General features: G+C 41.5%; 1 protein-coding gene across 1 annotated transcript in view; it reads left to right on the plus strand.

Moving 5' to 3' along the window:
• The window catches only part of LOC106084864 (uncharacterized), a 776,497-nt gene that overhangs the window by 203,682 nt on the left and 549,687 nt on the right, over positions 1 to 23,128 (plus strand). The window contains exon 3 of the mRNA XM_059363995.1: positions 98 to 221. Within this exon, the coding sequence (XP_059219978.1) occupies positions 98 to 221 (124 nt within the window). The remainder of the gene's footprint in view (positions 1 to 97; positions 222 to 23,128) is intronic.

A 23,128-nucleotide genomic window follows, 5' to 3' on the forward strand; every position in this document is an offset into this window, starting at 1 on the left:
AATAAGAATTCCTTAACCACATTGTTTTAAAACTTTTCAATTATTCTTCATTTTATTAAGTTGATCATCTTTCCTTTTCTCATCATTCTATTTGCAGTCCAACCGGTGTGACACTGCGTTCAGCATTTCAAATTAAGGATTACTTATTGTCAGCGGGTACCTGTAAATGTGGATTACCATGTCCATTGCGGCCAGAATGTTTCTTCAATTTTAATGTTCAGGTAAGTGAATGAAATAAAGCAATTATGCTTTTAATTAATATCTAGTCTTAGTTAGTGTTTAACTTATTCATAATCAATTAAGAAGAGAAGAGAGTTATTGTGAGGTTGGTACCATGTTATCAGATTTAAAAGGTGGTTTAAACTTAGGATTATCAAACATTACCTTTAAATATGCGTGGATTATTCAGCTCATATATGTTGGTTTAGTATAAAACCAGCAATGTAGGGCGGTGCCGACTTTATAATACCCTACACCTACCCTATAAACACAAAAAGGGGCTACATCTAATTCTGAAACAAATCCTTCCTGTCGAATTTCGAGAGAAACGGTTAACAAATGACAATTTTATTGCTGTTTTTCTCCAAATCGGACGAAGATATATATGGGGGCTATATACAAATCTGAACCGATTTATATCAAATTCACCAGTAATATTGGGAGTCAGATGAAAATCCTTCCCAACAACTTTCAAGGGAATTGGTCAACAAATGACCATTTTATTGCTGTATTACTCCAAATCGGACGATAATATATATGGGGGCTATATACAAATCTGAACCGATTTATATCAAATTCACCAGTAACATTGGGAGTCAGAAGAAAATACTTCCCAACAACTTTCAAGAGAATCGGTCAACAAATGACCATTTTACTGCTTTATTACTGGAAATCGGACTATCATATATATGGGAGCTATATCCAAATCTGAACCGATTTCCATGAAATTTACCAGTAATATCTATATTTATAAGAAAAACCTTCCTGCCAAATTTCGAGAGAATGGGTTGACAAATGACCATTTTATTGCTGTATTACTCCAAATCGGACGAAAATATATGTGGGGGCTATATACAAATCTGAACCGATTTATATCAAATTCACCAGTAATATTGGGAGTCAGATGAAAATCCTTCCCAACAACTTTCAAGGGAATTGGTCAACAAATGACCATTTTATTGCTGTATTACTCCAAATCGGACGATAATATATATGGGGGCTATATACAAATCTGAACCGATTTATATCAAATTCACCAGTAACATTGGGAGTCAGAAGAAAATACTTCCCAACAACTTTCAAGAGAATCGGTCAACAAATGACCATTTTACTGCTTTATTACTGGAAATCGGACTATCATATATATGGGAGCTATATCCAAATCTGAACCGATTTCCATGAAATTTACCAGTAATATCTATATTTCAAGAGAATCGGTTAATAAATGACTATTTTATTGCATTATTACTGCAAATCGGACGAACATATATATGGAAGCTATATCCAAATCTGAACCGATTTCCATGAAATTTACCAGTAATATCGATATTCATAAGAAAATCCTTCCTGCCAAATTTCGAGAGAATCGGTTAATAAATGACTATTTTATTGCATTATTACTGCAAATCGGACGAACATATATATGGAAGCTATATCCAAATCTGAACCGATTTTTTCCAATTTCAATAGGCTTTATCTCTAGGGCGAAAAACATGCCCGTACCAAATTTGAAGACGATCGGATGAAAATTGCGACATGCAGTTTGTACACAAATTAACATGGACAGACAGACGGACGGACAGACAGAGAGACGGACATAGCTAAATCGAATCAGAAAGTGATTCTGAGTCGATCGGTATACCAATCAATGGTCTATCTCTCTTCCTTTTGGGTGTTACAAACTAATTCACTTAGTTATAATGTACCACAGTAGTGGTGTAGGGTATAAAGATGATAAGTGAAACAAGTAAAAGCGTACTAGGTTCGGCCGGGCCGAATCTTATATACCCTCCACCATGGATCGTATTTGTCGAGTTCTTTTCCCGGCATCTCTTCTTTGACAAAAAAGGATATAAGAAAAGATTTGCTCTGCTATTAGAGCGATATTAAGTTATGGCCCGGCTTGGACCACAATTAAATTATATGTTGGAGACCTGTGTAAAATATCAGTCAATTCGAATAAGAATTGCGCCCTTTGGGGGCTCAAGAAGTAAAATAGAGAGATCGATTTATATGGGAGCTGTATCAGGCTATTGACCGATTCAGACCATAATAAAAACGTGTGTTGATGGGCATGAGAGGATCCGTCGTACAAAATGTCAGGCAAATCGGATAATAATTGCGACCTCCAGAGGCTCAAAAAGACAAGATTTGGTTTATATTGCAGCTATATCAGGTTATGAACCGATTTAAACTTTATTTGGCACAGTTGTTGGATGTCAAAACAAAATACTTCGTGCAAAATTTCATTCCAATTGCATTAGAATTGTGCCCTACAGAAGCTCAAGAAGTCAAGACCCAAGATCGGTTCATATGGCAGCTATATTAGGTTATTGCCCGATTTGAACCGTACTTGACACAGTTATAGAAAGTCATAGCAAAACACGTTGTGCAAAATTTCACTCCAATCGGATAAGAAATGCGCCATCTAGATGCTCAAGAAGTCAAGACCCAAGATCGGTTTATATGCCAGCTATATCAGGTTATGCACCGATTTGAACCATATTTGGCAAAGTTGTTGGATATCATAACAAAACACGTCGTGCAAAATTTCATTCCAATCGGATAAGAATTGCGCCCTCTAGAGGCTCAAGAAGTCAAGACCCAAGGTCGGTTTATATGGCAACTATATCAAAAGATGGACCGATTTGAACCATACTCGGCACAGTTGTTGAATATCATAACAAAACACGTCGTGCAAAATTTCATTCTAATCGGACAGGAATTGCGCACTCTAGAGGCTCAAGAATTCAAGACCCAAGGTCGGTTTATATGACAGCTATATCAAAAGATGGACCGATATAGCCCATTTACAATGCCAACCGACCTACACTAATAAAAAGTATTTGTGCAAAAAATTTCAAGTGGCTAGCTTTACTCCTTCCGAAGTTAGCGTGCTTTCGACAGACAGACGGACGGACGGACGGACATGGCTAGGTCTATATAAAATGTCACGACGATCAAGAATATATATACTTTATGGGGTCTCAGACGAATTTTTCGAGTAGTTACAAACAGAATGAGTAAATTAGTATACCCCCATCCTATGGTGGAGGGTATAAAAATACCTTTAGGTAAAGTTAGGTTGAAAACAGGGTGCGCATGTTAATCCGCCACATGCCACAATGGATATATACCTAAGCCAGTAATCGGCTTGTTGTGCGCTCAAAATACTAAAAGAGTATCCTCGAAAAAGAAAATTTATGTTAAGAATTCCGTGCTACTTACCAAATCCTTAATTGTTTTCCATGCCACTCCCCTAAGTTGGGAAAGGGAAATGCTCCAACGTCTACTTATCATCTAAGTGAGCTCGTAGACCTATATGTCCCGTTATGATACCAATAGCTATACTGACCTCCATCTTGCTTCCTTTCAGTAATAGTCTCTTCTTCTCACGATCTGGATCCCCCCATAGGATTTTCTCCGTCCTACCGACCGTTTCGCTGTTCCACAATGTTGTTTGCGCATTAATAGCCCACGCCCTTAACTCGGACTGCGTCAACCCAAACGGCTTCGGTTTAACCAATTTTATTGAAGGCAGTCCTCTGGCCTTCACCCCAAATCGTCTGCCTTATTCCGTTATGGCCCGGTACCAGAACGATGCGGATTTTGCCATTCTCAGACATTCCAAGATTGTTTGTGAGCTTACCGTCCTGATTGTTATTGCCCTTATGGTATGTTTACTGTCCGTAAAGATGTTCACACTCGACGTCCTCGCGTTAGCACCACACCACACCACATCACGCATTCCATGATCACCCGGATCTCCGCCTGCAGGACGTATTATGGTCAGGCAGTCTAAAACAGATCTCAGTCCCTGCGTTCTCAATGTAAACCCCCAGGCCCACTCTGTCCTCTAGCTTTGATCCATACGTGTAACATGATCTTCCAGATGGCAACACTAGAGTTCCGTCAATCCAAGATTATGCCGATGGCAGCAGTGCCTCGCACTCGACTTCAAGGTTCATCTCAAGTATCCGATCGAAAACCTCTTCCCTTCCTTTCAGGTTTCCTATCGTCACCTCGATTATACCGAGATGGCATGAGCTGCTCCCATCCTCTCGTCTAAGTACCAATGTTAGCATAGAATAATTGGAAGTTGCTTTCGTTCAGTCTAGAAACTTTGTTTAGTGTCGCTCATGGCTCCTGAATTAAGATAATATGCTGATTTTCTCCATCAGAGCGTGTGTATCTGTCTCACTCCGGTGGAGGTTCATCTGGATGATTTCAATCTTTGTCCCTCCTTTTGGTGGTTGGACATGGTCTCATCGTCTGCTCATCCTTACCCTTATTCTGTCACTGCACTGCCTATTGTTTCAGCATTAGGATCTTTGCCTTACCTTGTCTTCCGAATCTTGATTGAGTCGGTGATAATTTCATCCCCGAGTCCCTGTTCGTTAGGTTTTTATTGAGTTTCCCATCCCTACACTACCTGATATGCCAATATTAGGATCTTTGCCGCTTGGGAGTGGGTAATGGTCTCATTATCGGCCCCCTGTTCTTAAGGCTGCCTTGAGTTCCCTGTCACTGCACTGCCTGATATTGTAATGTGGCGATCTTTGCCTATCATAGTCTTCCGAATCCTGAGAAGGTCGGTGATGGTTGCATCATCCCGTCCCTGCACTGCCAAATATTGAGAAAGTCGGTGCTGGTCTCGTCTTTGATCCACTGTTGGTTAGAGTGTATTGAGTCAACTGCCTGGTGTTCCATATGAGGATCTTTGGCAATCCTAATCTTCCCAATCTTGAAAAAGACAGCCTTGCTCCCATAGTGCGCCATGCCTTTAGTCTTAGCCAAACTTGTCACGGAGACTTGATCAAGCCCACCACAAGAGAGTTTTTTCCTCCTTTCCCTCCCTGTGGAAGACTTCCCACTTCTCTACGACCATACCTTGGTTTTGCTTGCCAAAGAATGCCAACATGCTTTGCGTGACAAATTTACTGCCCTGGGGGTTTTCACTCTTTCTTACCAAGTCGAGCTTTGCGCCCGAGGGATTGTAGATACTTCCAACGAGCTTTATGACGGTTTCAATTAATTCTACTGGCGCAAAGAAGAAAGTAAAGATGTCCCCGCAGCTCATCTTTTGTATGGGTGGAACCTTTTCAGAGTACTACTAAACTAAAAGTTAATTTCCCATGAACATTCCATTAAGGAACAGGGGATACTTCTCTCAAATCAATGAGTGCAGTCCAATTAAACTTTAAGCTCAATGATAAGGGGCCTCCTTTTTTATGCCGAGATCGTACGACGTACCGCATAGCGACACCATTTGGTAGAGAAGTTTTAACATGGCTGGATACCTTACAAATATAGCCACCGCCGAAAATTTTTCTGATGTTCACGCCGGTATTTGAACCCAGGCGTCGTAGACGGACATTCTAACTTCTGCGCCTCGGTTGCCTTCAGAGTTCCACACATATTCGAATATCCGCTCGTTAACCAAATCCTAAACTTGGGACCGATAATCTGGTGGAATCCTATCGGATGCACTGCCGATTTTGATGACTGCATAAGTCAGCTCCTCTCTGTCCACTCTGGCGTAAGAGGGCGGCGCCTTACCTTTTTCAGCGATCATCTTCCCCTTTCGTGATGGCGGCGGTGCTCTTTTGGAAGTCACAGTCCTGCAGGAAGACTCAAGGGCCGTGAGCGCTTCCTTCGTTTCTGTTCCAGCATTGTCTCCTTTCGCAGGACACTGCCTCGAGCCTCAATTGCGGGTGGGCTGGCTTGGTCTTCCCAGAGTAGTTGAAAGCGGGGAGCTCTTTTTCATCTTTAGCACTTTAGCAGTGGAGATCTGATTCTCGATGTCCCGAAGAGCATTCCAGCTTCTGAAGAAGAGCTTGGAATCTCAGTTCTATCTCTTCCACCATCCTGCACTTTCTCCCGATTGCGCTGCGGGTGCAAACTCCAAAGCCTCCCTCATCGTGCCGCGGATTGCTTTCTCGGTCTTTTTGTGAGCTTAGCATAGCCCCGCTCACTCCTGCTGTCATCCCGCTGTCCTCTTCTCTCGATTCCTAAGAAACTCGTTCCGTCGCGAATTTGCTGCCCCATTACTTTATGAAAACCGTCGCCTTTGTCCTGGTGGAATCCTACCGGATGCACTGCCGATATTGATAAGTCAGCTCTTCTCTGTTGTACTTCCTAGTCACTCTGGCGTAAGAGAGCGGCTCCTAACCTTTTTCAGCAACCATCTTCCCCTTCCCTCATGACTGTGGCGTCCTTTCAGAAGTCACAGTCTTCCATGAAGATTCAAGGGCAGTGAGCACTTTCTTCGTTCCTGTTCCAACTTTGTCTTCCTTCGCAGGACACTGTCTAAAGTCTCAGTTGCGGGTGGGCTGACTTGGTCTTCCCAGCGTACTTGGAAACGAAGAACTATTTATCTTTTTTCAGTGTTTTAGCAGTGTTATGCTCTTCGGTATATCTGATTCTCTTTCCAGCTTCCGGAGAAGTGCTTGGAATGTCAGTTCTATTCCGTTCAGCATCCTGCTCGCTCGCCCGATTGCGCTGACGATGTATACTCCTCAGACTCCTTCGTCGTGCCCCGGATTACTTTCTCGGTCTTCTTGTGAGCTTAGAAAAGCCCCCGCTCATTACCGCTGTCGTCCCGCTGTCCTCATCTCTCGATTCCTAAGAAACCTAAAATGCGTTCCGTCGCGAATTTGCTGCCCCATTCCTTGATGAAGACCGTCGCCTTTGTCCAGGGTAAATATGTCCCTCCCCGGGTGGACACTCTTCAGAGTTCCACACATGCGGATTTTCATCCGCTCGTTAATCAGATCCTGGTGGAATCCTGCCGGCTGCCACTCCGGCTTAAGAGAGCGACTCTTTACCCTTTTCAGCGACCATCTTCCCCTCCCTTGATGGCTATGGAGTCCTTTTGGAAGTCACAGTTCTCCATGAAGACTCGGGGGCCGAACGCTCTTCCTTCGTTCCTGTTCCGCAGGGCACCCTCTGGTGTCCCCATGGCGGGAGGGCTGGTATGGTTTTCCCAAAGTACTTGACAGCGAGAAGCTCTTTGTCAGTATTTTAACAGTGTAATGCTCTTCGGGAGTTCTGATTCTCTTTCCAGCTTCCACCGTAGAAGTGCTCGGAATGTTAGTTCTATCCCTTCCAGTATCGTGCACTTTCTCCCGATTTTGTTGCCGGTGCTTTGAGTCTTTGGAGTCCATTTTGAGCCTACTCCTGAAAGGTTTTAAAATTTTTTTCGATTCCGATATCCTTTTTCAGGGGAACATTTTCACAAAATATGACTAAGAACCTAAACAATTTTCCACTTAATTCAAGAAATTGTATGTCCCTCTTACAATAATAGAGCATGACAATATCTTTGCCACCAACTGTGAGGTAATGACCACTTTTTAACTAAATGCACGAATTGTGATGATTGTTGCCATATACCTTTTGCCACAAATCTACCTTAATGAACTTTTCCTTTGCACACACATCCATTCGATTCATGGAAAAGCCGCCGCAGGTGGATGAGTCTTGGGAAGCTTATTTTTTTTCTTTGTTTTCCTTCACAAATAATAGATGATACTTCGATTTGTAGTTTTAACTTCACTTCTTTGGTTCTTCGCAGTGGAGTGTCATTGATTTATTCCGACATTGGATGGTGGTCAACACACAGTCAAGACCATGAACGTTTAGCCTGGGCGAGTGAGTGCCTTGGGTTTTGTTGGTTGCTTTTTTTTCGTGTGCTATGGAAACGATCCCAAAGTGATCTCATGCAGCATGGAACAGGAGCAGGTGCTTTTTGAAGCGTGTTTGTTTTAATTGATGAGGGATTTGTTTGTTTGGAAGCCTTTGCCTCCCTGTCAGGCAGGAAGGTCTTTTCTTCCACTTCTTGTTCCTCATCTGCACTGCCATCGTTTGTTTGAGAGCATTTGTTGTTTGTTTTACTTCACAATGCTTGAAGCAATTTTCCAGGAGTTATTCGTTTTTTGTGGACTCTTCGGTTTTTTTCTTGAGCTTGTTGTCAAATGGTTGGCATAACCATTTGGTCGTTCGGTTTGTAACACTTATGGCATGGTGATATAATCTTATCATGTTCGTCTGTATGTCAGTTATAGGTGGAGGAACTGTGAAGATGGAACATTTCAACATAAAATTGTTGCGCTTTGTTTGTTTGTCTGTTCCGTAAAGACTCAGAAACGACTGAATCGATTTGCAATGAAATGAAAATAGGGTACAACATTTTTTGATATCCGAAGGGAAGGAAGGGAAGGTCCGCCCCCTTCCCCCTTACCAAAGTTTTAAAAAACGCCAGATCCCGGTGATGGTTGCACCGACGGTAAAGTTTGAGTCCCCGATGAAAATAGGGTACACAATTTTTTGATATCCAAAGGGGGGGCGGACCTTCCCCCTTACCATCAAAATTTTTTGATATTCGAAGGGGCGGCGGACCTTCTCCCTTACCAAAGTTTTAAAAAACGCCAGATCTCGGAGATTGTTGCACCAATGGTTAAGTATGAGTCCCCGATGAAAATAGGGTACACAATTTTTTGATATCCGAAGGGGGGAGCGGACCTTCCCCCTTACCAAAGTTTTCAAAAACGCCAGATCTCAGAGATAATTGCACCGATTTAAGCGAAACTTTGTATGCCACTTCACGAAATTGGTATTAAATTTTGAGGTGAATTAACCTGGGGGGACGCCCCATCCCAAAACCCAACCGAACGGACATGCTTACCGATTGGGACAATATGGGTATCAAATGAAAGGTATTTAAGAGTATAGTGCGAACTTGGCCTTAAGATGCCACCCTAAGTGCTGGGGGGCCAGCACCCCCAAAAACACCACCAACTGGACACTTTAACCGCTCCGGGCAATATGGCTTTCAAATGAAAGGTATTTAAAAGTAGAATACAAATCGTATATACATTTTTTTGTTGGTGTCTGAGGGCCCTTCCCAGGGTGTCAAATGGAAGGAATTTAAGAGAAGAGTACGAACTTGGCATTAAGACGTCACCCTAAGTTTCGGGGGGTCCCCCACCCCCCAAAAACACCAACAACAGGACACATTAATCGCTCTGGGCAATATGGCTATCATATGAAAGGTATTTAAAAGTAGAACACAAATCGGACATACATTTTTTTCTGTTGGTGACTGAGGGCCGTTTCCAGCCTCCAAAATCCGCACAGCAGGACATATTTACCGATTGGGACAATATGGATATCAAATGAAAGGAATTTAAGAGTAGAGTACGAACTTGATTGAGATGTCACCCTAAGTGCCGGGGGGCCCACCACCCCCAAAAACACCACCAACCGTACACTTTAACCGCTCTGGGCAATATGGCTATCAAATGAAAGGTATTTAAAAGTAGAACACAAATCGGACATAATTTTTTTTTTGGTGTCTGAGGGCCCTTCCCAGCCCCCAAAACCCGCACAGCAGGAAATATTTACCGATTGGGATAATATGGCTACCAAATGAAAGGTGTTTGGAAATTTGAGTACAAAAAATTTGGATCAAGGTGTCTTCGGGGCCTCAGCAACCCCATAAACCCCCAAAACGGGCATAAATATCTTACGTCACAAAATCGGTATCGAAAGAAAGGTCTTTGAGAGTTGACTACGAATCTGGTATAAACATTTGGCACAGAGTCTGGAGCCGGCCCACCCACTAAAAACCCTTCGATACAACGTGTAGTACGATCGGAATAATATGGGAATATAACAAAAGGTCTATGACAATAGAGTTCGAATCTAATGTTGATATAGTGTTAGGTTAGTTTAGGTCGAAAAGAGAGTGCAGATATTAATCCGCCCCATGCCACATACACTTAAGGCAGTAATCGGCTTGTTGTTCGCTCTAGAAACTAGAAAGTTACCTCTAAAAAGAAAATTTTAAGTTAGGAATTCCGTGCTACTTACAAAATTGTTTTCAATACCACTCCCATAAGTTGGTGCATGTCTGATATTGTATCTCCACCTCAGTACCGGTATCTGTTGATACCGGTAATGTTGATATAAGGATTGAAGTATCTGGGTCAGGTCCTACCGTTCGCCAGGACATGTAGATCGCGGCAATAAAGGACTCAAATAAATTGTATATTTGGTCTTAGCGACGAGGGGACTGACCCTCTCCTCCCAAAAAACAATACCCAACTCTGATGTAGGATGACCGAGAATTTATTATACTCAAATGAAAGGACAAGCAGAGGGTAATCCCCCTCCCCCTATCCTACCCCAGAAAGGATTTAAAAACAACTAAAAAGGCATTAAGTTCGGCCGGGCAGATCTTTGGATACGCACCACCTCGGGTATTATGTAAACCCACTTTCGTCAAAATCCGACGAAAATTGGATGACTTATGCACCCAAATTCGGCAAGGACTTACAAATATACGTCACTGTTGAATTTTGTATTTCAAATTTCAACAAAATCGGGTAATAAATATAGCTTTTATGAGCTTCAGGCCCTTAACCGGCACATCGGTCTATATGACAGCTATATCGAAATTCAATCCTAGTTTTACCATATTTGGGTCGGATGGTGGATGGCCTAAAACTATTCACTGTTTCAAATTTTAGTGAAATTGGATAAAAAATAATGCTTTTATGGGCTTCAGGCCCTTTATCGGGAGATCGGTCTATATGGCAGTTATGTCTAAATACAGTACGATCCAACCCATTTTTGAGGCGGATGTCGGGAGGCCTGAAACTACCCATTGTTTCAAATTTCAACGAAATCGGGTAATAAATAGGGCTTTTATGGGCTTCAGACCCTTTATTGGCAGATAGGGCTATATGGCAGCTATATCTAAATATCGTCCGATCTGAACCATATTTGGGTCCTATGTTAGAAGGCCTTAACCTACTCACTGTTTCAAATTTCAGCAAAATCGGGTAATAAATAAAGCTTTTATGGGCTTCAGACCATTTATCGGCAGATCAGTCTATATGGCAGCTATATCTAAATATAGTCCGATCTGACCCATATTTAAGTCAGATGTTGGTAGGTCTAAAACTACTCCTTGTTTAAAATTTCAGCGAAATCGGATGAAAAATTGAGTTTTTATGAGCATTAGACCCTTTATCGGAAAACCGGTCCATATGGCAGCTATATCTAAATATAGTCCGATCGGAACTTTATTTGGGTCAAATGTTGGTAGGCCTAAAACTACTCACCATTTCAAATTTCAGAGAAATTGGGCAATAAATAAAGCTTTTATGGGCTTCAGACCATTTATCGGCAGATCGGTCTATATGGCAGCTATATCTAAATATAGTCCGATCTGACCCATATTTAAGCCAGATATTGGTTGGTCTAAAACTACTCACTGTTTTAGTTTTCAGCGAAATCGGATGAAAAATAATCCTTTTATGGGCTTCAGACCCTTTATCGGGAGATCGGTCTATGTGGCAGCTATATCTAAATATGAACCGATCTAATCCATATTTGGGTCAGATGTTGGTTGGTCTAAAACTACTCACTGTTTCATATTTAAGCGAAATCGTTTAAAAAATAAACCTTTTATGGGCTTCAAACCCTTTATCGGGAGATCTGTCTATATGCCAGATATATCTAAATATAGTCCGATCTAAACCATACTTGGATCAGATGTCGGGAGGCTTAAAATGACCCACGGTTTTAAATTTCAGCAAAATTGGTTAAAAAATAAAGCTTTTATGGGCTTCAGACCCTGTATCGGCAGATCGGTCTATATGGTAGCTATATCTAAATATAGTCCGATCTGGACCATACTTAGGTTCGAATTTGAGAGGCCTGAAACTACTCACTGTTTTAAATTTCAGCGAAATCGGATGAAAACTAAAGGTTTTATGTTCATTAGACCCTTTTCGGAAAATCGGTCTATATAGCAGCTATATTCAAATATGGTCCGATTTGGCCCATTCAAGAATTTAACCAGCGTGCATCAAAAAGACGTATCTGTCCCAATTTTCAGCTCAATATCTCAATTTTTGAAGCCTGTAGAGTGATTACAACAGACGGATGGACAGACGGACAGACGGACAGACACACGGACATCTTTAAATCGTCCTAGAATTTTACGACAATCCGAAATATATGTACTTTGTAGGGTCGGAAATTGATATTTCGATGTGTAGCAAATGGAATGACTAAATAAATGTACCCCTATCCTACAGTGGTGGTTAGAATAATATATGAAGTCAGATCAGTTAGAATAGTACAGAAACAAAAGGTCTTTGGTAGTAGAGAACACTTTTAACCCTCAAATTGGGAAGGGCACAGGAAGACCTGCGGATCCCAAGTGGTAGCTTCGAAATATGATTTTGAATGTGGATAACCAATACAAAAAAAAAACAAGAAGTCAAGACCCAAGATCGGTTTATATGACAGCTATATAAGGTTATGCACCGATTTGAACCATACTTGGCATAGTTATTGGATATCGTAACAATACACGTCGTTCAAAATTTCATTCCAATAGGATAAGAATTGTGCACTCTAGAGGCTCAAGAAGTCAAAACCCCAGATCGGTGTAAATGGCAGCTATATCAGGTTATGAACCGATTTGAACCATACTTGGCACAGTTGTTGGATGTCATAACAAAACACGTCGTGCAAAATTTCATTCCAATCGGGTAAGAATTGCGCTCTCTAGAGGCTCAAGAAATCAAGACCCAAGATCGGTCTATATGGCAGCTATATCAGGTTATGGATCGATTTGAACCATACTTAACACAGTTGTTAGAGGAGATACTAAAACAACATGTGCAAAATTCCATTCAAATCGGGCGGGAATTGCGCCCTCTAGAGGCTGAAGAAATCAAGACCCAAGATCGGTTTATATGACAGCTATACCAGGTTATTGACCGATTTGAACCATACTTAGCACAGTTGTTAGAAGTGATACTAAAACACTATGTCCAAAATTTCAGTCAAATCGGATGAGAATTGAGCCCTTTAGAGGCTCAAGAAGTCAAGACCCAAGATCGGTTTATATGGCAGCTATATCAAAACATGGACCGATATGGCCCATTTACAATACCAAACGACCTACACTAATAAGAAGTATTTGTGCAATATTTCAAGCGGCTAGCTTTACTCTTTCGGAAGTTAGAGTGCTTTCGACAGACAGACGGACGGACGGACGGACGGACATGGCTAGATCGACATAAAATGTCGCGACGATCAAGAATATATATACTTTATGGGGTCTAAGACGAATGACGAAATTAGTATACCCCCATCCTATGGTGGAGGGTATAAAAACTAATTACTGTGGGTCCGAGCGAGACCCGTAGCTCTGAATATCATGATCGCCACCTTCAAAATGCAAGACATTATTGGACTCAAACAAATCGTGCTCTAGCACGATGCTGATATCACTTCAGTGTCCAACCCTTAACTCCTCCTTTCAAACCGGCCATGTGTGCCAACTATGGAAATAAATAATAGGTAGTTGATATTGTAGTACAAAACGAATATGTGGGGGGTCGTCTGGCCCCTTGAAGTCCCCCTTAATCAATGGCAATAGGGGATTAAAGAAATTTGGAAGTTGACATTTTTTTTGGGTGGCGGCCCACCCTACATACCCTCGAAGTGGACATATTTGTGAATTATGGTAAAAAGGGGCTCAAATCTGTATCTGTTTCATGGCCAAGTGTTTCAGGGAAGGCTCACCTCATGAACACCCTCTAAACCATATATATATATATATATGTATATATATATATATATATATATATATATATATATATATATATATATATATATATATATATATATATATATATATATATATATATATATATATATATATATACCGATTATTACTATATGTTGCTCTGTAGCAATGTGGTTTTTGGAAGTAGAGTTTGAATCTGGTATCCACTTACGGGGCAAGGAGTTTTGCTTTTTCGAACCACCATCAACACCATAAGAGTAAAGTAGATCTAACATCCAAAATTTAAGGGGCGGGCCCTCCCCTTACCCTATTTTTAAAACCGCCAGATCTCGAAGATGCGTGGAGCGATTTAAGCGAAACATAGTTTGGCATAGTTGTGGCAAAAACAGAATTTTGTTATCCTTATTTAGGGTGGGATATCCCTCCCAAGGGGGGGGGGGGGGGGGGGGGGGGCTCCCCTCCTACAAAGCCATCCAAATGGAATGTAAACCAATAATGACAATATGGGGAGGGTATTTGAGACCAGAGCACGAATCTGATATATGGTGATCCGCTTCAAACCCCAAAAACACCTCCATACCGGACATATTTATCGACCATAGCAATATGAGGCTCAAATGAAAGGTATATGGGAGTAGAGCTCCAGTGTAATATCCGCATTGGCGCGAAATATCTGAAAGGCCGTATCACCACCCCCAAACAGGACTTATTTCATGACAGTATAGGGCTCAGATAAAATAAGAGAGTGAAATAAAGGCGCAGCGAACGGGCCCTATCCAGTCCCTTTGCAATATACAAACTTTCTATAATGTAATGACTTGTGTCTCAAGTGTGTATTACATTTGTTTCGCAAATGTTGACTGTAATATTTAGAGGAGGTATGGCCTATGATTGTTTTGATATTGACCACTGTTAGGTGTACCGCTGAGCAACACCTACATATGAGTTGAACAAGTATAACATGGCGGAAGGCCTTACAAAAGTCACCCACATTAGTGAGAATATAAGAATAACGGAAGAGTTTGACTGATGCCTTTGTTGGCATTCGAAATCAGTTCTTGAGCATCACAGGCGAACCTGATAAGATATTAATCTTGCTTTAAACCACTGTTGGGTGCCTTAAATTCGTCTAAGCTGTACTTTACTCCTTTTCTGTTTACCTGTCTTCCTTTGAATTGCATCTCTCCTTTGGGCAGCTGATGTCCCTTTGACTTTTGTTTGCATGTTTGATTGTAAAAATGTTATTGTCGGCTTGTAGCAACCATGTCCAGGAGTTGTAGTTCGAGTCTAAGGAGGAGGGGGCCAACAGAAAAAAAGGCTGGAATTATAATTGCACCTGGGAGGATTATTTATTGTTATAATTGGATGTGTTGCATTGGACGGTGTGGCTTTTATAAAACTCTGCTCAACTCATCATATGCAAGCATGTGTGTACTATGGGCTAGTTTTTCTTTATGAGATCTTTGAAAGCTAATGATCACCAGCGAATGTAGCGTTTGGGGCAGACACTTGCCTTGCCACACAAGCTAATTGCAATTGTATAGTACAAATATGGTCAATATGGTCCTAAAATTATCCGTTAATGTTCGTTCGTTTGTTTGCTGCCTGCAAGAAAAAAAAAGAGAATGTCTGCTTCATTTGTGCAAACAAAAGGCGGCAAATATTGAATGTGATTTTTCTTTGCTTCGCCCCAAAGAGTTACTTCTGGGTTAATTGCAACAATTGTAATGGATTTTATGGTACGTTTTCCAGGGAATCGCAAATTGATGAGGCATGTAATGTGAGCACTGTAATGAGGCAAATAATTTTCTACGAATTTTTAACACATTTACCAAAACATCTGAATAGGAACCATTGTAATAAACTCAAAATAGTTTTAAGGTATTTAAAAAAAAAAAAACTAAAAAATAGCAACAACGTTTGAATACAGGAAAATCACAACCGGCTATTGTGGGCGAACTCAAACACCACAAAGTGAACAAAATGTTTGTGGTGAGATATCGGGCTCCGGACAACGGCGCGATCAAAGATCTGCAGCATGATCGTCGAGTACCGCAGCGGTGTTGATCTCTGGGGCAAGAAGGAATGCTGTGAGTGATGCGCTGAATGTCATGATCGATCTTAGGCCTTTGGGCAAGGCACTCAGGGACCTTGCTGGAAGATAGAAATACAGCGTGGCAATATACACAAGACAGATAGTTTGTACGTAAAATATATTGACGCATTGGGGGAAGGTGCTCCGCCCTTCCGTGGATCTTCTATGTGCACGGACGGGTCTAAATTGTATGACGACAATGGGGCTCGAGTCTTTTTTTATTCAATCAACCGACACGAAGGGGATATCCCCTATATATGCAATGCATTGGGTTGGAGAGGATAGTTAAGGATATGAGGGGGAAAAGAGGAAGTAGTGTTTATTGACACTAGCTCCGAATTTGTGAATGTCGTAAGTAGGGGGAAAAAAATTCTGCCGGAAGTCGATTCCACATACGAATCGTCCTTGCGAAAAAAAAGAATTCCCTCGGTAGTGCATGGTCGGATCCGCTGGTCAGTCGATTACATAAAGGTGGCCGCTTCTAAAAATTCTTGTATTTCTGACAAACAACTTTAAGTCAGGAATCAGAAGACTCATTTCCGAAGAACACACACCGTGAAAGAATCGAAAGAACGGCGCCACACAACCCATGTTCAAGGGAAACAATAGAGTTGGATACCCTACCATCTCGAATCAACACCAACGCCCGCCTCGGGACACGGTCAAGGAGGATGATTTTGGAGCTCCGGCCCATATATGTGAGTTATATTCCATATTCGGCAGATATTAAGAAGACAAGCGGGAGTAAAATATTTCTTACACCGCTTAAGAAAGCCCAAATACTTGAATGCTTATTTCGACTCTTCGAATACATGTTTTGACCTACGGACATCGCACTGAATCTTCATGCCCAGAACATCAAGAGCCTCTGTCTGCTTGACATCTAAACCGTCGATAGATATTGGCGATTGTAAAGTGTCAGTGAATCGTTTGTGGGACAACAAACAGCACTGCGTTTTGCGTGCATTTAAATCTACTGTGCGACCCCACTCAGAAATAATCCGCTTTCTGTCTTCAATCTCTTGAAGACTCGGCCTATGGTCGAATGAAAATGAATGACAGAGGTTGCAGTAGATCGGATTCGAAATCAGACCCAGTAGATCGTCAATGAAAATTAGAAAAGGAGAGAGAGACTCCTGCGGTCAATCTATATTCTTGAGAACCGATATCTGAGAAAATTCGATATAAATCGAGCGAAGTTATTACCAACAGCGATTCAAGTTTAAGTTCAATGATAAAAGGCCTCCTTTTTATAGCCGAGTCCGAATGGTGTGCCGCAGCGCGACACCTCTTTAAGGAGAAGTTTTTACATGGCTGCCATATCAAATGGTACAGTACCTCCTAAATGTCGCCAGCATTAGAATAAGGTAACCACCGCTGAAAATTTTCATGATTATTTCGCCAGGATTCAAACCCAGGCGTTCATCGTCATAGGCGGACATGCTTACCTCTGCGCTAAGGTGGCCTCCACGAGTCTTACGATTCTTACTTTAATTCCTTTGAGTCAGGAAATCAAACAGGCTGCTTGAGGGGGTTCGGGGGTTCATCTTACAAGCAGAGGTCGTCGGCCGGTTTGGATGAGAGAGCAACGACCCGATTGGACTGCCACGGTATGCGTAGAAAGTCAGGAGACGCAGAAAACTCTAGGCACCACGAGACGGGTTAATATTTAATATCTGTTCGTCTCTCTGTTGAAATCACGCTACAGCCTTTAAAAATAGCGATATTGAGCTGAAACTTTGCACAGATTCTCTTTTTTTTGTCCATAAGCATGTTAAGTTCAAAGATGGGCTATATCGGACTATATCTTGATATAGCCCCCATATAGACCGATCCATTGATTTAGGGTCTTAGGCCCATAAAAGCCACATTTATTATCCGATTTTGCTGAAATTTGAGACAGTAAGTTGTGTTAGGCCCTTCGACATCCTTCGTCAATTTGGCTCAGATCGGTCCAGATTTGGATGTAGCTGCCATATAGACCGATTCGCCGATTTAAGGTCTTAGACCCATAAAAGCCACATTTATTATCCGATTTTGCTGAAATTTGAGACAGTGAATTTTGTTAGGCCCTTCGACATCCTTCTTTAATTTGGCCCTGATCGGTCCAGATTTGGATATAGCTGCCATATAGACCGATTTCTCGATTTAGGGTCTTAGGCCCATAAAAGCCACATTTATTATCCGATTTTGCTGAAATTTGAGACAGTGAATTGTGTTACGCCCTTCGACATCCTCCTTCAATTTGGCCCAGATCGGTCCAGATTTGGATATAGCTGCCATATAGACCGATCCTCCGATTTAGGGTCTTAGGCCCATAAAAGTCACATTTATTATCCGATTTCGCGGAAATTTGGGACAGTGAGTTGTCTTAGGGCCTTCAAAATCCTTCTTTAATTTGGCCTTGATCGGTTCAGATTTGGATATACTTGCCATATAGACCGATTTCTCGATTTAAGGTTATGGGTCAATAAATGGCGCATTTATTGTCCGATTTCGCCGAAATTTGGGACGGGGAATTATGTTAAGCCCCTTGACACACTTCTTTAATATGACACAGATCGGTCCAGATTTGGATATAGCTGTCATATAGACCGATCTCTCGTTTTAGGGTTTTGGGCCATAAAAGGCTCACTTGTTGTCCGATGTCGCTAAAATTTGAGACAGTGAGTTTAGTAAGGCTCTTCGACGTCCTTCTTCAATATGGCCCAAATCGGTCGAGATTTGAATATAGCTGCCATGTAGACCGATATCTCGATTTAAAGTCTTGGTCCCATAAAAGGCGCATTTATAATTCGATTTCATTGAAATTTGACTCAGTGACTTATGTTAGGCTTTTCGACATCCGTGTGGTATATGGTTCAAATCGGTTTATTTTAAGATGTAGCTACTGTGCTTATTAATAATTGGTTCAAATCGGAACATATTTCGATATAACTGCTATGCGACATAAGGTATTCAATTTTCACCGGATTTTGATGAAAGGTGGTTTACATAACAGAGTTGGTGGGTATCGAAAGTTCCGCCCGGCCGAACTTAACGTCTTTTTACATGTTTATGATGTATTTTGTTATAAATTCCAACAGCTGTACTAAGTATGGTGTAAATGGGATCATAACCTGATATAGCTGCTATTGAAACCGATCTCAGATCTTGACTTCTTCTGACTCTAGAGGGCGCAATTGTTTTTCGATTTGGCTGAAATTTTAAATTAAGTGTTTTGATTTGACTTCCCAAAAATATACCAAGTATGGTCTTTATTGGTCCATAACCTGATATAGCTTCCATATAAACCGATCTTCCGATTATACTTCTTGAGCCTCTAGAGGACGCAATTGTTATACGATAAGGTGGAAATTTTGTACAGCGATTCTCCTATGACACTCAACTTATGTGCACAATATGGCTTGAATCGGTATGAAAGCTGATATAGCTCCCATATAAACGTATATCCCGATTGTATTTCGTAAGCCTCTAGAGGGCGCATTCAGAACTACGCCTCTAGAGGGCGCAGTTTTGAATCTGTCCAAAACCTGATATAGCTCCCATATAAACCATTCGGTTTGGCTAAAATTGTGCACCATGACTTCTACTAAGGTTTCCTTTTACTGTCGTTTCTATTGTCTTGTTCGTTACTGGGGTATATCTCCTACAACCCACCTAACGTTTCTAATGCTCTAGGGCGCTCATTTCTTATCAGATTTGGTAGTCATTTGCCAAATATGAACCAATATCCCAATTTGAGAATAGTCCTGAGAAAAGTCTTCATTTTTCTCCAGGACTTTTACCACCATAACATTTGATATGATGACTTGTTCTATGATGTAAACATCCAAATGTCTCCGAATCTTGATATCGCTTTCATACTTACCGTTTGGAGTTGTTAAAATGATCTTTGAATAAAATTTAAAAAAAAACTTTCACTTTTACCCATTTCCATCCTTAAGGCTGAAAAATATCCAAAATTTCTTAACAAATTATAAAACTCTTCCATTAAAGATAACACAAATAAAAAAAACATAACATCTCAACTACATAATTATTGGTAAACACACGCGTTTAATGTTGGCATTTACATCTAATCATAACGTGAAGTATTTAATTAAAAATAATGAGCCAACATAAATCAAAGGCAATTACTTCAATTCAGTCTGTCATGGCTCACATGGCATATGACATGCAAAACTTGTACAGCTTTGTTTGGGCCCCTTTTGCTTCCTGCTGACATCCATCAAAATCGCTGTCACAAAGTAAAGGCAACCGGGATGTCCTTCCATTTGGCCAGGCCAGGCCAGGACAGGCGTGATTGCAAAACAGGCCATCCGATGTATCAACATAATTATAATTATTCTCATAGCCTATACCCGTTCATCACATCTTGGCCACAGTTATATGCCATGCTACACTCCTTTTGATAATGATGAGGACAAGGCTGTCAATTAAATTGAGATATGAATGTGAAACTTACATATGAAGAAATAGTATGCCAACAAGTAAACGCATTTTAAGTTAAGTGAATTGCAACTCAATAACGACAAAAGGGTAATGGGAAGTGATAGCGAAAAATCCCCATGGATTTTAATACCCACCACATTGACATTCCGTTTACATCACATATTGGGTTGCCCAAAAAGTAATTGCGGATTTTTCTGTCAGTTATCAGCTGTTACTTTTAGCTTGCTTTAGAAAAAAGGTGTAAAAAAAGTATATTTGATTAAAGTTCATTCTAAGCTTTATTAAAAATGCATTTACTTTCTTTTAAAAAATCCGCAATTACTTTTTGTGCAACCCAATAGAAATATCCATGTCCGAACGTACAAAGTCCGCCCGTTACTCACTCTACATACTTAAAAAAATTGAGAGATTGTGCTGAAATTTGGCATAGATCCGTGTTTTTTCCATACGCAGCTTGAGTCCTTGAACGGGTCAAATCGGACCATATTGAGATATAACTGCCATATAGTAAAATCTCTCGGTATGGAGTCGCATTCATGGCTGAATTTTTCCCCCCCGACATCCGAACTCAATATGAATCTGATCTATTCATATTTAGATATAACTGCCATATTGACCGAACTTCTATCGAGAGTCGTAATCACATTAAAGCTGAATTGCAATAGGCCCCTCAATGTCTAAGCCCAATATGCTTCAGATCGGACCACATTTAGATATAGCTGTCATATAGTCAGATCTGCCGGAATGGGATCTTAAGCTCATAAAAGCCGCATTAACATGCCGGAGGCCACCGTAGCGTAGAGGTTAGCATGTCCGCCTATGACGCTAAACGCCTGGGTTCGAATCCTGGCGAGACCATCAGAAAAAAAATTTCAGCGGTGGTTTTCCCTCCTAATGCTGGCAACATTTGTGAGGTACTATGCCATGTAGAACTTCTCTCCAAAGAGGTGTCGCACTGCGGCACGCCGTTCGGACTCGGTTATAAAAAGGAGGCCCATTATCATTGAGCTTAAAACTTGAATCGGACTGCACTCATTGATATATAAGAAGTTTGCCCCTGTTCCTTAGTGGAATGTTCATGGGCAAAATTTGCAATTTCCAACATGCCGATTTTGCTGAAATTCAGAATAATCAGTTAGACTAGGATCCCGTTGTTCGAACCGAATATGCTTCAGATTGGACCTATTTTCGATATATGCCATATAGCCTCATTTATTACTCGATTTCGCTGAAATAAGTAACAGTGAATTGACCACCCCATATACGATCCGAGGATGGCCATATTCGAATGTGATATAGACCGCTCTTCCGATTTTAGTCTTAATCCCATAAAAGTGGATTTGTGTCAGATTTCGGGGAAATTTGAAACGTGACTAGTATAAGTAAGGGTTCGGGGCACCTGAACCAAATATGATCCCATGGAACCCTTCATCGACCTAGGGTTGCCGCCTCAGTGAACGTGTTCATCCTTTTTTCGTCACGGAATAAACACATACCGGAGTGACTTCTTCGCACGCTTCTGGCCCGTGACCCCTTCGGGTGTGACCCCTTCGAACTCTCCCGTGCGGATATATACTCAACAACAACACCCCAGCCCCAATATTCCCGGACCAGTGCTATATAGCAATTGAATTGTAATGGTCTCCGAGGCAAGATCGACAAGTTAGTGGATTTTATGAGTCGGAAGAACATATTGGTCGCAACGATCCAGGAGACAAAGCTGACCAACACCTGCAGCCTGCACAGTTGTCACGGTCACAATGTGCTACGTAAGGATCGCTTAAGCAGTGGAAATGGGGGATTGGCCTTCGTGATACACCATTCCGTGCAGTATAGACCCATTTCTCCCGCATCTTGAGCTATTGATCCCGACATCGAATGTATGGGGAAAACAGTCAAGTCCCATATTGCCGAGATACCGCCGGTTGGTAGTTGCGACCCAGTTAGTGGGAAAATTTATTGGCCCGACTGGCCATAATCACCAGGTTCTAGAAGAATTGAATGCGTATTACGTTCCATGGCATTCTCCCCTAGGTAGCGACCTGTAGGGACTAGCTTTGGCATAGTAGATTGAAGGCTCCACATTCTACGTGGTGCTTGAGTATACCCCCACTAAGACTACAAGGAGGTGTAGTAGATCCCAAGACATTTGTATTGCATTCACGTATCTCTGGATCAGACTACCTCAACATAATACTCACCATCGACCGACTATCCGTTATGAAATCGGATAGTCGGTCGCCGGACGTTTATCAATCACAATAATACTCACCATCGACCGACTATCCGATTTTATAACCTCTGAGCGCCAGACGTTTATCAATCAGAAGAAGACCAATTAGGATGACTTCAGAGAGTACACCAATCACCGGTTGAGTAAGCTGACATCGACCTCGAATGTGCCAGTTCTGAGACATCATTAAAGCCGCAGCCGCTCCCTTTATTCCAGCTGTTGGTATGCCCCAAGTGGGGCCCAATTTCCGGGCGCAGAACAGGACCTCAGTCACTTTTGGCGACATAACTGTGACTGAAGCTCCCAAGAGCTACATGGCTAGAAGCAGAGTTATTCGCCGTATCCGTGGTCGCCGAGCCGATACAATTTACCGTGGACGAAGTTTCAAATGTCATCCGTGGCGTAAAGTCATCTCTGCACTGATGCTAAAGAAGCTGGATCTACCTGGAGTCGAGTACCTTACAACTGTTCTCAAACTGTCTTTAAACACTCTTATAATACCCCATGTCTG

Source organism: Stomoxys calcitrans, chromosome 2 (assembly GCF_963082655.1).
Source record: "Stomoxys calcitrans chromosome 2, idStoCalc2.1, whole genome shotgun sequence".
NCBI classification, from domain to species: domain Eukaryota; kingdom Metazoa; phylum Arthropoda; class Insecta; order Diptera; family Muscidae; genus Stomoxys; species Stomoxys calcitrans.